This window comes from Artibeus jamaicensis, unplaced genomic scaffold, assembly GCF_021234435.1.
Source record: "Artibeus jamaicensis isolate MK-2021 breed Jamaican fruit bat unplaced genomic scaffold, CSHL_Jam_final scaffold_537, whole genome shotgun sequence".
NCBI classification, from domain to species: Eukaryota; Metazoa; Chordata; class Mammalia; order Chiroptera; family Phyllostomidae; genus Artibeus; species Artibeus jamaicensis.
In genome coordinates, this window is record NW_026522047.1 from 41,668,265 (window position 1) to 41,683,350 (window position 15,086).

Genomic DNA, 15,086 nt, shown 5'->3' on the forward strand with positions numbered 1-15,086 from the left:
GTCTTCCAAGCCTAGACCCTATGGCGTTCGGCCTTCCGCATCTGCTGCTGCTTTGCCATTGGCCCACACACTCATGCTGCAATGATTGGCTACAATGAACGCCAGTCAAACTTACGCTCTCTTCTGACCGGTATCCCGAAGCTGGGAGGCGGGATGCTGAAATCCTACATCCTTTTTCCTGCCTTTCTCAGGTGCCAAGTACAGGAATCCAAGGCCCTAGCTCGGGTAATGGCAGCTACTGGGATGGACCTGGACCATGGGGCTGCTTTAGTTCCTGAGCGGCAGTAAAATGTTACCCATATTCCAAATACATAAATAAAAACACATATGAGGTCAGTCAAGTGCTGCCTTTTATGCTTGGGGATCCTTCTGTAACTCCTGTTTGTCTCAAAATATATGATAAAAATACCTAGCATTTACTGTGAGCCTTAGTATGTACCAATCAGCAACCTGAGAAGATAAAATATATTAAAATTTCCCCTGTCCTACAGATGGGAAAACTGATACCCAGAGAAGTAACCCACCCAAAATCACATAGGCAGTAAATGATATAGCTGAAGTTCATTCCCAGGTAGACCCAAAGCCAATGCTGAACCACCTAAGATACCATCAGACACAAGATCCTGTGTCTTCTGACCTTGGCCGACTGCCCTAACATTTTGCTCTTCTCCCTTGTCCACTCCATTCCAATTCTATTTGCCTTCTGACCTCAAACATTTCATTCCTACCCCAGGTCATGGCATGAGCCATTTATGCCTGGAGATCGCTTTCCTCCACTCGTCCAACTCCCCTGCACACAGATAAAGCAGCACCTTCTCCAATACCCAGTTTCCCCCTATTATAACATCTTCCATTCATACATTACATTTCTTACAATTAATGAATCAGTATTGACACATATTTATTAAGCAAAGTCCATGTTTATTCAGATTCCCGGTTTTTCCTGCCCTATTTCTGTCCCAGAACAGAAACATTAGTTGTCACAAGTCCTTAGGTTCCTCTTGGCTGAGTTTTCTCACTTCCCTGTTTTTGATTAGACAGTTTTGAAGATTGGTCAGGTTATTTTGTAGACTTCTCCTCAATTGGGATGTCTGTTTTTCTCGTTAGACTGAAGTGATGGGTTTTAGACCACAGGTAAAGTACCATTTTCATCACATCATATCCAGGGTCCATACAGTTAAATTGACTTATCACTGTTGATGTTGAACTTGGTCACCAGGCTCTAGATGTCTTTGTCAGATTTCTAAAGTTACTTTATTCACCCTCCCCTTCCACACTATTTTCTTTGGAAGAGTTACTCATGCACAGCCCACACTTATTTAGGAGATGGAATATCATTTTTACTTGAAAAAATTGACAAATTGTGGTAATGCCGACTTGTGTATTTGGCAGGGATTCTCTTAGAAATGAACCAACTAAGCCTTGGCTGGGTGGCTAAGTTGGTTGAAGCATAGTCTTGTACACCAAAAGGTTGTGGGTTTGATTCCTAGTCAGGGCACATATCTAGGTGGCAGGTTCCATCCTCAGTCAGGGTGCATGTGGGAGAAACCGATTGATGTTTCTCACTCTCGTCCCTCCCTCCCTCCCCACCCCCCAAAAAATCAGTAAAACATATTTTTGGGTGAGGGTTTAAAATCCAAAAACTGCTTTAAAAAAATAAATCGAATGCCCTGGCTGGTGTAGCTCAGTGGATTGAGCGTGGGCCTGCGAACCAGAGTATCGTGGTTCGATTCCCAGTCAGGGCACATGCTTGGGTTGCAGGCTGGTTCCCTGCAGGCCAGTTCCCCGCAGGGGATGCACGAAAGGCAACCATACATTGATATTTCTCTTCCTATCTCCTTCCCTTCCCCTCTAAAGATAAATAAAATCTTTAAAAAAGTAAAATAAAAAATAAAATAAATAAATTGAGCCTGTCACTTCAAGGATAACAACGGACAGTACTGTTTGCCAATGGCAAAATTTGAGCTTTCAAGCAAAATATTAAAAATTACCCTGGCTGGTGTGGCTCAGTGGATTGAGTACTAGCTTCGAAACAAAGGGTCACTGGTTCGATTCCCAGTCAAGGCACATGCCTGGGCTGCAGGCCAGGTCCCCAGTTGGAGGGTGTGAAAGGCAACAGATCACAATTCTCTAGTACATTTATGTTTCTCTCACTCTCCCTCCTTTCCCCACTCTAAGAATAAAATTTAAGTTTTTTTCAAAACCTGCTTAACACATTTAACAAATGTGACTTTTCAGAAGTGTCTAATGAAATGTGTCAGACATCCCAAGCAGCTGCAAACTTGGTTAACCAGTGTTTCCAAAAAGTCAACACTTGATGTTACCAAATTGTGCATGGGGAAGACTCACTCAGAGTATAAGACAAACCAGTGGCCCTGGCTGGTGTAGCTTAGTGGCTTGAGCATGGGCCTGTGAACCACACAATTGCGGTTCGATTCCCAGTCAGGGCACACGCCTGGGTTGCAGGCCAGTTCCCAGCGGGGGACTCACAAGAGGCAACCACACATTGATATTCTCTTCCTCTCGCCTTCCCTTCCCCTCTGAAGATAAATAAAATCTTTTTAAAAAAAGGGGGGGGGTAAAAAAAAAAAAACTACCTCTCGTTGAGTTTTGGTGTTATATCAGAGAATATCCATAATAATTTGAAAACTAATATTGAACGATTTCTGCCTTTTCAAGTATGGGATAACTGAGGGTGGGTTCCCTCCTTATAATTCAGCCAAATCACACTGGAACAGATTTAATACAGAAGCAGATGAGACTCCAGCTATCTTCTAAGCCTTACATTTCAGACTTGCAAAAATGTAGAACAATGTTACTCTCACTGCATTTTGTTTGAAAAATAGGTCCCCCCCCCCAAAGTGTTAACATGTAATGGGTTTATCATATTTAAAACAATTACTATTTTTAAGTTTCTCAATTTTAATTTCCAAGTATGGTAAGTATCAGTAGATATACCCACTTGAACAAAAGCTCTTTGGGGTCCCCAATGTTTTGAGCACAGTGATCCTGGCACCAAGAAAGTTGAGAATTGCTAACCTAGAGCAGCCACAAAATAACACAATTAAAGCCAATAAATAAAACGCAACAAATACATGTAGAAAGCAGTACACAAACAGAACAATGCTCAGGTGTTGTTACACAAGACATAATGAAGCCACCAGGTGTCAGCTCCTATGAATAGAATCATCGTGAATGTGACAGTATAATAAAAACTCTTCAACATAAAGGGGCTGTAATAATGATCCACATTTAAGTGGCACTGACACCAGTTAATTTAGAACTGGTTAAAAATTCTAACCCAAATGCAGTTCAAACTTCTCTCAACTTAGTCACATCCCTGGCAAAATGACTACTCAAAATGTGCAAAATAAAATGCAACATGGTATCCTGCACTGGATCCTGAAACAGAAAAGGACAGTAGCTGTCATTTAATAGTAATGTACCAATGTTTGTGACGTCTGACAAATGCAGTGGTTATGCAAATATGTTACCTAACATCTTTGCAACTTCCCTGTAGCTGTGAAATTATCCCAAAGTGTATTTTATAGTGTTAAGCAATGGTTGGTAACAGCAAAAAAATCCCCACCAACAGCAATGATCTGGCGGGACTTTTTAAGGATGCCAGGGCTCCAGAGGCTGCACAATTCCGGGGCTGGGAGGGCTGTTTCACACCTCGACATCCAACACACCTGGTTCCTGCCTTGTAAATGCTGGTGGGTCTCCTGTCGTTTGTGACAACTCAGAATGCCCACCAAGAGGCACCATCACTGTTTTAGACTGTCTTAACGATATACTTAGGGTGTTGCTTACCCAAGGAAGATTTAGAAATTCTAATTAGATCTTGATCTGAAATTAAATGTCTTAAAGTTAAAATAAAAATCAAGTACCTATCAGGTTTTGTTGTTATAACAACAACTAAAAAACACCCAAACCAGAACTTGAGTGGTTAAGTGTGGCTTTCCTCACTGGACCATGACCTCCATGAAAACAGGGACAACTTGTTTTCCAAGTCTGCACTAATCAATACGGCAGCCCCAAAACCATCAGACCATGGAAATGAAAAGTGAAACTAAAAATCCAGTTCTCGTTGGTTAGCATGGTCCAATACACCAAGGTTGCGAGTTCAATCCCTGGTCAGGGAACATACAATAACCAACCAATGAATGCATAAATAAGTGGAACAGCCCTGACCAGTGTGGCTCAGTTGAGAGGGCATCATCCAACAAAGCCAAGGGTCACCAGTTTGATTCCAGGTCAGGGCAGAAGCCTGGGTTGTGGGTTTTGGTCCTTGGCTGGGGCACGTGCAGGAGGGCAACAGATGTTTCTCTCCCTTTCTTCCTCCCTTCCCCTAAAAATAAAATCTTAAAAAAAAAAAAAAGTGGAAAAACAAACCCGTTTCTCTAAAATCAATGAACAAAAATTTTTTTTTTAGTTCCTTGGCTGCACTGGTCCCATTTCAAGCGCTCTCTAGCCACATGGGGCCAGCAGCTCACCCCTCTGCAGTGGACAGGTGAGACTGGTCCACCATCACAGCAGGTAAGTTCCATTAGAAGGCCCTGGGTGGTCTGACATTTGAACTGACACTTCAGTTAAATTTTTGTTTAGAATTTACATTTTTAGAGAGACAGGAAGGGAAACGTTGACATCCAAGAGAAACATCAACTAATTGCCTCTTGCATGTGCCCTGCTAGGGGGAACCAGGCTGGCAGCCCAAACACGTGGCCTGACCGGAATTGAACCGGCAACCTTTCAGTTCACAGGCCAGCACTCAATCCACTAAACCTTACCAGCCAGGGATAAAATTAAACTTTCTTTAAGAAACTTTTACTTAGCCCTGGCTGGTGTAGCTCAGTGGATTGCGCACAGGCTGCAAACCAAAGGGTTGCAGGTTCAATTCCTAGTCACGGCACATACCTGGGCTGCAGGCCAAGTCCCCTGTGGGGGCCATGTAAGAGGCAACCACACATCAATGTTTCTTTCTCCTTCCCTTCCCCTCTTAAAGAAAGAAAGAAAAAACACACACACCTTTTACTTACTGACTTTAGGTAGAGGGGAGGAAGAAACATCAATTTTTGGTTCCAATTCTGCATTCACTGGTTCTTCCTGCATGCAGCTCAACAGGGGATTGAACCCACAATGTTGGTGTATCAGGGCAGCACTGTAAGCAACTTAGCTATATGGCCAGGGCTGCGTTAACATTTTTGTATCATGGTATTACCTTTGACCATGTGTGAGCCCATCCCAGCCTGAGTAAACTGAAAAGGAAGTCACGTGGACACACAGTCACCACCATAATCAAATTTATTTATTCCAATGGCACTAATACAGCTGGAGGTGCTCATGGTGACATTGCACAAGATTTCCTGCCTTCTAGCTTCTGTCCAAACAGAAATGTCTATCTGCTTGCTCCTTCCCCCTTTCTTGGGGAAAATCCACTACGGGCCATTTACCCAAATAAACCTCTTAATGCGTTTAGTTCTTTTTTTGGACATTTGAGTTTCCCTCAGAAATGGAAAAAAATAAGTGTTGAGTGTCCCATCCCACCTCCCCACCAGCCAAATAAGTCCCTGTGGCCAGGGCATTTCTGTTGCCTCTGAAATCTTGAAATAAATATTGAACAAAACAGCATCAAGTGTTCATGTTGAGTGATGGCATGAAGTGGCCCCAGAACCTGCCAGGCGAGCAGCCCTGTGTCTGGACAGTCTTGAGGTGCTAGAGAATGAGGGCTTGTTGTGGTCGATCGTGAGCCAGTGTGGGGGCGGCACCTGGGTGGCAGGCTGCAGGGAGGGCAACCTACAATTTGTCCAGGAAGTTGTCCAGGGCTGGGATACCTTCCTTCAGGCCTTTGCGCTTGCGTGTCTCGGCCACCACCTGGCTGGGGCGGCTAGTGTTGTCAAAGGGGTCCCCGGGCAGGATCTGCCAGTGGTCAAACACACACTGTGGGAAGGCCTGGCCACCTGTGTTGGATCTCAGGTCAGCGGTGAAGCCTGTGAGGAGAAGCAGGTACAGGGTTCACTGGGCAGCCTGGCTTGGTGCCTTGGCCAATCCCTGAAGGTGGGGTCACTCAAACACACCAGAAGTCAGAGTCCAGACAACCCAGGTCCGACCAGATGTTAAACCACCAACCCTGCTCCTCACCCCAGCCTTAGAATGAAGTAATGCTGCCTCGGCTAAGTCTCCACCTGCTCACCCTCAGAATGAGCCTGACCTACTTACTTTTCTGCCAGCCTCAATCTTAAAGATCTCATTGAGTCACACACCTGAGATCCTACTTCTCCCCAAATTCAGTGATTCAGAGGTCCACGGGAAATGGGCCAAATGCACAGGGGAAAGGAAGCAGTTTACAGATAATACCCACAGCTCCCATCAGACTCACTTTGGGCCTCGCAAAAGGGGGCAAGAACTGAACTGTCCTGGACCAGGCTGGCTGCAGTGCCAGCAGAAAGCAGGTGTCTGAGAGTTACTTAGGGGACACTTACCAAAAGACTCATTAACGGGCAGGTAGGCCTTTACCACAAACATAGGGGTGCCAGCCACCTGGGACTCCTCGAAGACATGGCCCCGCTTTCTGTTCAGGACGCCATAGATACCACCAACCACCTGCTCTGGACACTGTCAGGCAATGAAAGATTATCAGCAGCTGCTAGGCGGCACAGGGATCAGTCGCACCAGGATGGCCAGCCCTACCTAACCTACCTGGATTTCCACAAGGTAGATGGGCTCCATGAGCCGGGGCTGGGCCGTCAGCACACTGGCATACAGGCAGCGCCGGGCTGTGGGGATGATCTGGCCACCTCCACGGTGGATGGCATCAGCATGCAGTGTCACATCGTGGACATCGAAGCGTACGCCCCGCATGTTCTCCTCACACAGTGCCCCCTGCACAGGAAGTGGGCCAAAACCACCATCAAGCTCCTGCCTCTACGGCAGCCCCCCAAGAGGAGCCAACACATCAGTCACACAGCCCTGCCTACGCCAGCCACCAAGTCTCTGACCGCAAGGACCCAGCACGTTGCCTTTTTGCTCAGCCTTCCCAGGGTACCTATGCCAGGAGAACCATTGGCCTCACTTTGAGGACAGGTGACCCCAAGGATCCCCCCAAATCTGCAAAGTGGTGCCCAGACCTGCCAGGACCCCACCGACAAACTGATGCTAATGATTTATCATCTGGACAGCCAAGTGACCCCTTACCTCCTTTGTGGCCCACTGGAAGCCAGCCACTACACTGTCCTTGATCTCGTTGAGGTACTGTACACCCTTTGTGATGTCAGTGAGGATATTGGGCCCAGTACCATCAGGCCCAAAGCACCAAATCTTGCGGGCCTCAGCCACATCCCATTCGTACTTCTCAGCCAGGTATCGGGCCCGCTGCTTGAGCTCCTGGCGGGCCGACACTTCACCCTTGTCAATGTCCTCAGCCAGGCCATCGGGGAAGGGCCGCGCCTTCATGTACAGCCGGTTGTGCTTATTGGGGGACTTGGACAGGCAAAGCACGTTGGACTCCTCGCTGACCGTCTCACGGTAGGAGACAACTGGGTCGGATTTCTGCAAAAGGGGCATGAGGGTCAGACCTGCCTGCAGGAGGTGATGACCACCCAGGAAAGGGGTCTCCCAAAGAGACTTGTGAAACAGACTGGCAGTGGGCATAAACATCACAACCATTGGCTTGATTTGGTGGCACAAAGCCACACATGTCTAACTTAGGCATAAATACAAGTCGTGCAAGCCCTTCCTGTGAAGGGGGCTACCCACTGCTAACAGGACTAAGAATCACCCATCTTGTGAAATTCTATGCAGTATTAACGGGAAAAAAGCAACATGCTAATAGCAGACACTGGCTTGATCCAATTGTGTCACATTCACGTAACTGTTACATAGAAAACATAAAAAAGCCATTAATTGGGAACCCCCCCCAAAAAAAAACCAGACTTCTATGAGAGAAACGAGAAGTTTAAGAGGCTTAAGAAGGAGAAAACACACATAATGAAGGCCAAAAAAAGGGAAACTCGAGCTCTGTAGAAAAGCAGAGAATGAAAACCAGAGTGCTAGCAGCTGAGCCTAAGGCCGCTAAAGGCCTGCACCCTTCAGAAGTTCTATGTTTAAAGGATTTGGAAAGCAAATTCCTCATACTCCGACCTCAATGGTGTCAAGGATGCGTGTGAACTGCTGGTTTCATAGGGAAGTCACCTCATCTGGCAGGCATAGGTGGAGATGAATGAGGGAATTCTTAGGCCAGCCAGGGCACGGGGCCCTGCCAACTCTACACGTCCCCTAACCCTTGGTAATGGCGATGTGCCTCACCTTGATAGGAATGCAGGCGTGGTCCTCCTCCAGGTCCTTCAGGCAGATCTCCAGATGCAGCTCACCAGCCCCAGCAATGATGTGCTCCCCCGACTCCTCAATGATGCACTGAAAGGGGCCGCACATTAGCCCCTAGGCATCCAATTCAAAGAACCACTTGGGGAACCCAGGGGATTAGGAGGGGGAGAGTAGTAGGCTCCAAGCATCCTTTCTAGCTGGAGATTTTGGGGGAAGTTGTCAGGGCCCGTGGGAGGAAGCAAGGGGTCCTGTGAAGCTTTTTGCTGGTTTTCAGCATTACCAACCTAAAAAAAAGACCCATAGTGTATAGCCATCCTGTAGAAACCCCAAACCAGCATTCTTGAACAGTAAACTGCCATTTAAAAAGGCAGCAGCACTGTAAGGAAAAACATGCATCTAACACACCTGACTTTACAAACAGTTTCAGTGGGAAATCCCTACTTTTACGAGTAGCCACCCCGTCTTTCCAGCTCAGCCACCAACAAATCAATTCTGCAGGTGGTGGTGGTGCCTCCTGCCAGGGTGCTGCCCACCTGCACCATGGGGTCTGACTTGGCCAGCCGCTTTAAGCCCTCCACCAGCTTAGGCAGGTCAGCTGGGTTTTTGGCCTCCACGGCAACCCTGACGACAGGGCTCACGCTGAACTTCATCACTCGCATGTTGTGGGCGTGCTCGAAGGTGGTGATGGTGCCTGTTTTCACCAGGAACTGGTCCACACCCACCAAGCCCACAATGTTACCGCAAGGCACGTCCTCGATGGGCTCCACATAACGGCCCATCATCAAGATTGTTCTGAGGGAGACACAAAATGCACCACTGTGATGCCAAGTCCCCAACTGCCTGCAAGACAAGCTCCCTTCCATCTAGAGTCTGTGGCCATCCCCTCCTGCATTGAGTGGTGGTGTCAAGCCCCTAGGGTGTCAGGCCGTGGCTCTACCCTACAACCCAAGTGACTGTCCCAGTAAGAATCCTAAGAGATTAATTCCTGTGTACCAAAGACAGAATGCCACCTGACCTTCCTACACCTCCCCATGCAAGGCTCCACACCCTGACCCACAGCTAAGAAAAGTCAGTAAGGGTTGTGGGCAACCACCAGTGCCTGCCTACTCAGGGCCCTGAGGAGCTGAAAAGGATGCAAATTCTGTCTTCCCCAGATTAGGGTTGGGGGTGGGGACTGACATACAACTGATTTTTCTGGGATCAGCACCTGCTCTGTGTTGTGACAAACTCTGTTGCCACTGCTGGGAGTTCAGAAACACCTACGTCCAACTCAGATCTAGGGTTCTACCCTGAGTCTTAGTTGGGGCAGAAAAAGGAACAGTGCCCTGTTTCCTGATGTGCCTCACCCAGACAAGCCTCCCTGGATTGTAAGGGCAAAAAGAGGTGGTCGGGGAGCTCAGCACTACGTTCTGGTATCACTTCACGTAACACTCTGAACTCTCTTATTCCTCCTGCAACTTGGAACAGGGGAGGGAGGGCTGGGACCAACCCTGGGTCACAAGTGACCAGCCAAGCACTTCACCTCTGGATTGGCTTCAGGTATAGGTCCTCCTTTTTTCCGGGTGTGTAGTTGGGCCCCATGATTCTGACCTTCAGGCCAGTGGACACCAGCCCTGAGAAGACACGGCCGAAGGCGTAGAACCGGCCTTTGTCGGAGGTCGGGACCATTTTGGAAATGTACATCATAAGTGGCCCTTTGGGGTCACAGCTTTTAATGCCTGGAAAGTAAGAAAAGAACCTATCAAAGGAGAAAAGATGATTCTTTTGGGGGTTCAGGCTTCCAGAATCCTGAAACCCTAGGCTCGACAATGAGCAGCATCTCAGCCATATAGTCAATGGCTGCTCACAGCCCTCTCTGGGGCTCAGGTGAACCTTACATACCCATGGCTGCCTCGTCATCGGGGGGGCCCTCATACAAAAGCTCGCAGCGGTACTTCTGGGCTGTCACAGGGGAGGGCAGGTGGATGGTGATCATTTGCAGCAGGGCATCACCAGCAGGCAACCAGCGGCGCATCACAGCCTACAGGAGGGGAGGACATGAGGATCAGGAGAGGTCAGCCTGGGGAAACCCTCGACCCTCAGCACTGCGTGCTCATCAAGGTAGCTCAGATGTCTGATCCTCTAGAAAGGTCATGCAAACACCAGAGGTCTCCTGTCCACCTCTACTGGCAACTGCGCTACAGCTAGGAATGGTTTCAACAGCAGAGCCCAGCCCACCAGTGGCAGGGAGCCCCAACGGGGACTCTTGGGAGGACCCCCTGTACTCACCTTCAGAAGTGGTTTGCCTTCTTTATCCTTATCTTCACTGTCCAACTTGATGTCCAATTTTTCAATCAGTTTTGCTGTCTCCTCTTTGTTGAAAGTCATGATAGCATCAAACACCTGACACGGGGAGGCAGGGGGCGGGGCAGGGAATAGCAAAGTGGGTTTAGGAACATGCTGTGAAGCCTGAGGCCATGCAGAGCAGAGAGCCGCAAGGCCACAAAAATCCTCACCTTACCACAAAGGACTTGAGGCCAAATGAAAAAGAGTTGGAGATACCTACCATTAAAATCGAAAAAGCCTATTTTGACTTACTGACTATGAACAAGTTGTAACACAATCACTTAACTCAGAAGCAGACAATGCAAAGCCCAGACCTCCCTGCTTCAGCTCACCTAACCTACCCCAGCCTGGGACGCCAATCCTCCCTATTGTACGGTCCTGCTTATCTCATCAGTTGTCAAGGTAAAGCCCTAAGGACTCCACCGTCACTGTTGTGCTGTCTCACCACTCTCCCAGCAGTCTCCTTGAACCTGGCCATGCCCAGCCCCACTGTGTCTTGCCACAAATGATAGTGGGTCACGTAGTGGGTCTTTCCAGAGGACGCGCATCCAGCAGGCACATTCAGCTCACCTTGAAGATAGGATCCAGGATAAGTTGGCAGAATGTCCGTGGCAGCTTCTTGCCATCAGGGCTGGTGGCAGACTTGCTGAATTTACCATTGGCTGGATCAAAGTACCTGGTGGGGAACAGCCAACCCAACCAGGTTAGGGGGACTCAGGGGGACCTGGGTAGGCCACAGTAACAGGGCTAGGCAGACTGACTCCAGACACTTGGTGGTCCCAAGCCACATCATCAACTCCAAGTCTCTACCCACCTTGCAGGTTTGCTGCAGGAGGCCCTGCTCCCACCCTTCAGGACTCACCGGTCACCCCACAGCTTCTTCATCATGTCCTCTACTTTCTTGGCCCGCTCGGCAGGCCCCAGCTGGCCCTCGCCCTTGGCAGCAAATTTGGCCACATACATCTCTGCAAACTGCTTCAGGGTGAAGGCCCAACCATGGAGACCAGACCCAAAGCCAACAGTCCCAAGGACAGGGTCGATCTGAAAGAACAAAAGAAAGCTATCAATGGGAACAGACAAAGAGAGAGTAGCTACCAAGTCTCTGGTGGCTGTGGGCCTCAGACATCAGATTTCTTCAACTGCCTTCAGGTCAAAGTGAAGAAATTTTAGTCATCATGAATAGGATGCCCAATTCTGCCTTCATTCCCTCCACCAGCAAGGCAGGAAGAACCGGCAATAACCCAGAGGACACTTGACCCTCCTAGCCAGTTTCAGCAGGCAGAGCACTCCCTACCCCACAGCCTCCCTAAAAAGAGATAAAGTTGGCTCCAAAAACATTCCCGCTCCCTTGTTCACCTCAACATTCCTTAAAAACCTACTTTCAAGTGGCCCCAAGAAGCCCCGGGAGACCCAATGGTGGTCCCCCCAGAGCAGCCCCCACTGGAGGTCAGACTTTCCAGTGTGTGGGAAGAACACAGCCCACCCAGGAGGCAGGATAGGGGGATGCAGTGAGGTAGACAGGAGCTTGTCAAGGGACCCCAACAACAGCTCACGGGCAACATACCATGATGTTCCCCATAGGGCCACTCTCGCCCTCTCCGTAAGTGGAGATGATGACGTTGACGTTCTCCACAATGCGCTGGAAGGTCTGATAGAGCTCCTCGGGCTCTAGCTGCAGTTCGAGCAGAGCCCGGTCCATCTTGTTCATCATCAGCACAGGCTTGATGCGCTCTGCAATAGCCTGCCTCAGCACCGTCTCTGTCTGCACACACACACCTGGGGTAAACAGAGGATTTTCATCAGCTAGAGGGAGGACACCCCCAGGTTCCAGACCAGGCATAAGGAAACCTGCTACTTACCAGATACACAATCCACTACCACCAAGGCACCATCAGTGACGCGGAGGGCAGCTGTCACCTCTGAAGAAAAGTCCACGTGCCCAGGGGAGTCAATGAGATTGATAAGGAAACCAGAACCATCCTTGCTCTGCTTGATGAAGTTCAAGTCATTCTCTGAGAGCTCGTAGAAGAGGGAGATGGCCCTAAGAAGATTAGTACAGGTTGGTTGAATGAAAGGCACACCTGTCCCAGTCTCCTAGGTCTGCACTGTTCTCCTGTGATTCCTGCCCAAGGGGATTCAGGATAGATGCCTGTTACCCCCAAGCAAAGGGGTGATGTGGTAAAAAAGACAGACCCACAGTGCCCAGAGTGGACACTGTACTGTCTCCTCTCCCTGCATTGCTCATCCCTAGAGACAGACTTCAGACTACCCATACGGCAGCCATCCCACCCAGAAGCCTCTCCCCACCTTCCATGTACCAGCTACAAGGCCCACCTGTCCAGCCCCCCACCTGGATCCACCTAAGCTCAATACACCTGATTTCAAATAGCAACTATATGACCAGAAACCCAGAAAACTACCTTCCCCACCCTCCCTGGCTGAAATGAGCCTCAGGACAGATGAGCAAAGAGAAGCTCAAATTCTCAACTGAAAACGATCAGCAATTCCCATCACTTTGCTTTGGGTTCTCACTTCCATTGATAACTGGAGCCAGTAAACTCCCATTGGAAAGGCACCATGTGCAGGTTAAAAGCATATTTAGGTGCCAGTGGCACCCTCCCAGACATTGCCAAAAGCCCTTTCCACCCTGGAATAGGTTATCACTAGGTTAAGCCCTCATCACTGCATCTCCCACTACCTACAGAGCTTCCTGTCTCACTAGGTAGAACCGCATCCTCTCAGTTTGAAAACACAGACTCCTCTCCAGAATCCTCTCGTGAAAGTTGAGTCTGCTGTCCATTTCTACTCCAGACTCCAGGTAAGCACCTCCCCCTCTTAGTTCAAAGAGCACTAGGGCTTGCTCACGTTGACTTGATGGTGATGCAACGTTCCTGCTCATCCTTCCGAGTGTCAGTGAAGCGGGTCTCCCCAGCCCGGGCAGAGGCGATGATACCAGCCTTACACACCAGGGAGTCAGTCAGCGTGGACTTGCCATGGTCCACGTGGGCGATAACTGACATGTTCCGGATGTTGGCTTTCTTGTCCATGATGGCCCGGATCTGATCTACTGTGAAGTTCACCTGGGTGGGAAAGGGGCGTCTGAGGTTCAGGAGGGAACCGGTTTGGCACTGTGACTTCAACTGCCAGCACCACAGCCTGGACTGTGTTGATTCTGGGGCAACCCCAACCCCCCATCTTTCTGCTGATACCTCTTTAAAAATGCAACTTGCCCCATCTCTCAAAACCCATACTTTTAGTTGTCATTCAGAAGTGACAATCAATTTCCTGTAGATGAGAAACGTGGGCGCGCAGCTTAATAACACGGAAGGTATAAAACTCTCTCCAAACCCCTCCCTGTTGCCACTGGGATATTGCATGCTTTGCCCAACCAAACAGCCCCTTTAAAACCCAAGGTCACCCTTCCACCTGGGGAGGAAGACAGGGCCACCCAACCCATAGGATTCCTAAATATGTCACCCGGACTGGTGGGAAGCCTGCATACTGCAAGCGGCCACGTCGGGGCTCCAAGGGCCGGCTTTTCGAAATTGGGCAATACAATAAACAGGCCGAGCAACCTTTAGAAAAAGTACTTCTGGGTTGGGCTAGCCTCATTTTACCATTTTTCTATCGCTATGGCCCCCGACAGAAAATCAAATCCAAACTCCGGGCCGGTGGGTTACGTAAGGCAGCTCCCCGTCTCCTCACTGATATGGCGGCACCCACTGTTTTACCTCTGCCACATCATCATACCCCCCAACTCCGCCCCCGCCCCAGCTCCAGCCGAGTCCGGAGGCCCGCAAGGCGGTGGCGCCCCCGGAAGCGGAGAAAGGGCTCCGCAAACACCATGGCGCAGACATGGCGGCCTCCGCTTTCCCCGCCACAGGCCCGCCAGCCCGGCCACCGCCAAGTCTCGTTCCTGTCAAAGAGGCTCCAGCACTCCAGGCCTGTTCAGCGCCGGCCCCGCAGAGACCCCTCCACCGTTCCAGGACACCAGCGCAACGGTGTTGCTTACCATGGTGGCGGATGGCGATGGATTCTCCCACGGAGATCCGAGTGAAGGGATTCAAGCCCAAGATGCGGCGACAAGGGCGGAAGAGGACGCTGACGTCAACACCCGACATTTTATAGACCGACGCCGGTTGGGCGGATCATATGACCGCGCAGCAGGGGCGGGGCGAAGCCTCGCCGCGCGCAAGCGCTAGGGCTTGCTTTCCCAGTTAACTTTTTAGGCGCCGGTGGAGCTAGCTGCTCTGGGATACAGACAGAATAGCTGTTAAGCACCTGGAATCCCGCGGGTCAGGGGTCGGCCCGCTATCTGGGTGCCTGTCTCTGAGATGCAATACTTAGGTTCACAAAACGAAGAGCGCCATTTTAGCTGAGAATATTAATCAAAGCAACTATACCAGTTTGCAAAATATCAAGCACATTACAATGTAGAT

The 15,086-nt window shown here is 49.6% G+C and overlaps 1 protein-coding gene and 1 non-coding gene across 2 annotated transcripts; both read right to left on the bottom strand.

Annotated features, from left to right (window-relative positions):
- Positions 1-5,286: 5,286 nt before the first annotated feature.
- Positions 5,287-14,766, bottom strand: EEF2 (eukaryotic translation elongation factor 2). The gene is made up of 15 exons (XM_037165242.2): positions 14,660-14,766; positions 13,513-13,727; positions 12,507-12,688; positions 12,212-12,423; positions 11,510-11,688; positions 11,218-11,323; positions 10,591-10,704; positions 10,204-10,342; positions 9,845-10,040; positions 8,856-9,114; positions 8,305-8,412; positions 7,195-7,548; positions 6,700-6,882; positions 6,483-6,615; positions 5,287-5,990 (listed from the first exon to the last, which is right to left on the bottom strand). Exons 1-15 carry the CDS (start codon positions 14,660-14,662, stop codon positions 5,797-5,799), a joined length of 2,577 nt encoding a protein of 858 aa, XP_037021137.1. The 5' UTR covers positions 14,663-14,766; the 3' UTR covers positions 5,287-5,796.
- LOC119063825 (small nucleolar RNA SNORD37) lies at positions 11,764-11,828 on the bottom strand. The gene has a single exon (XR_005085248.1). It is a non-coding gene; the product is annotated as a small nucleolar RNA SNORD37 (small nucleolar RNA).
- Positions 14,767-15,086: the final 320 nt, after the last annotated feature.

Excerpts from the sequence above, each read along its gene's own strand:
- EEF2 (XM_037165242.2), bottom strand. Across the intron at positions 10,705-11,217 it reads TCCTGGATCCTATCTTCAAG|GTGTTTGATGCTATCATGAC; the intron begins GTGAGCTGAATG and ends TCCCCGTGTCAG. Across the intron at positions 9,115-9,844 it reads TACCTGAAGCCAATCCAGAG|AACAATCTTGATGATGGGCC; the intron begins GTGAAGTGCTTG and ends TGTCTCCCTCAG.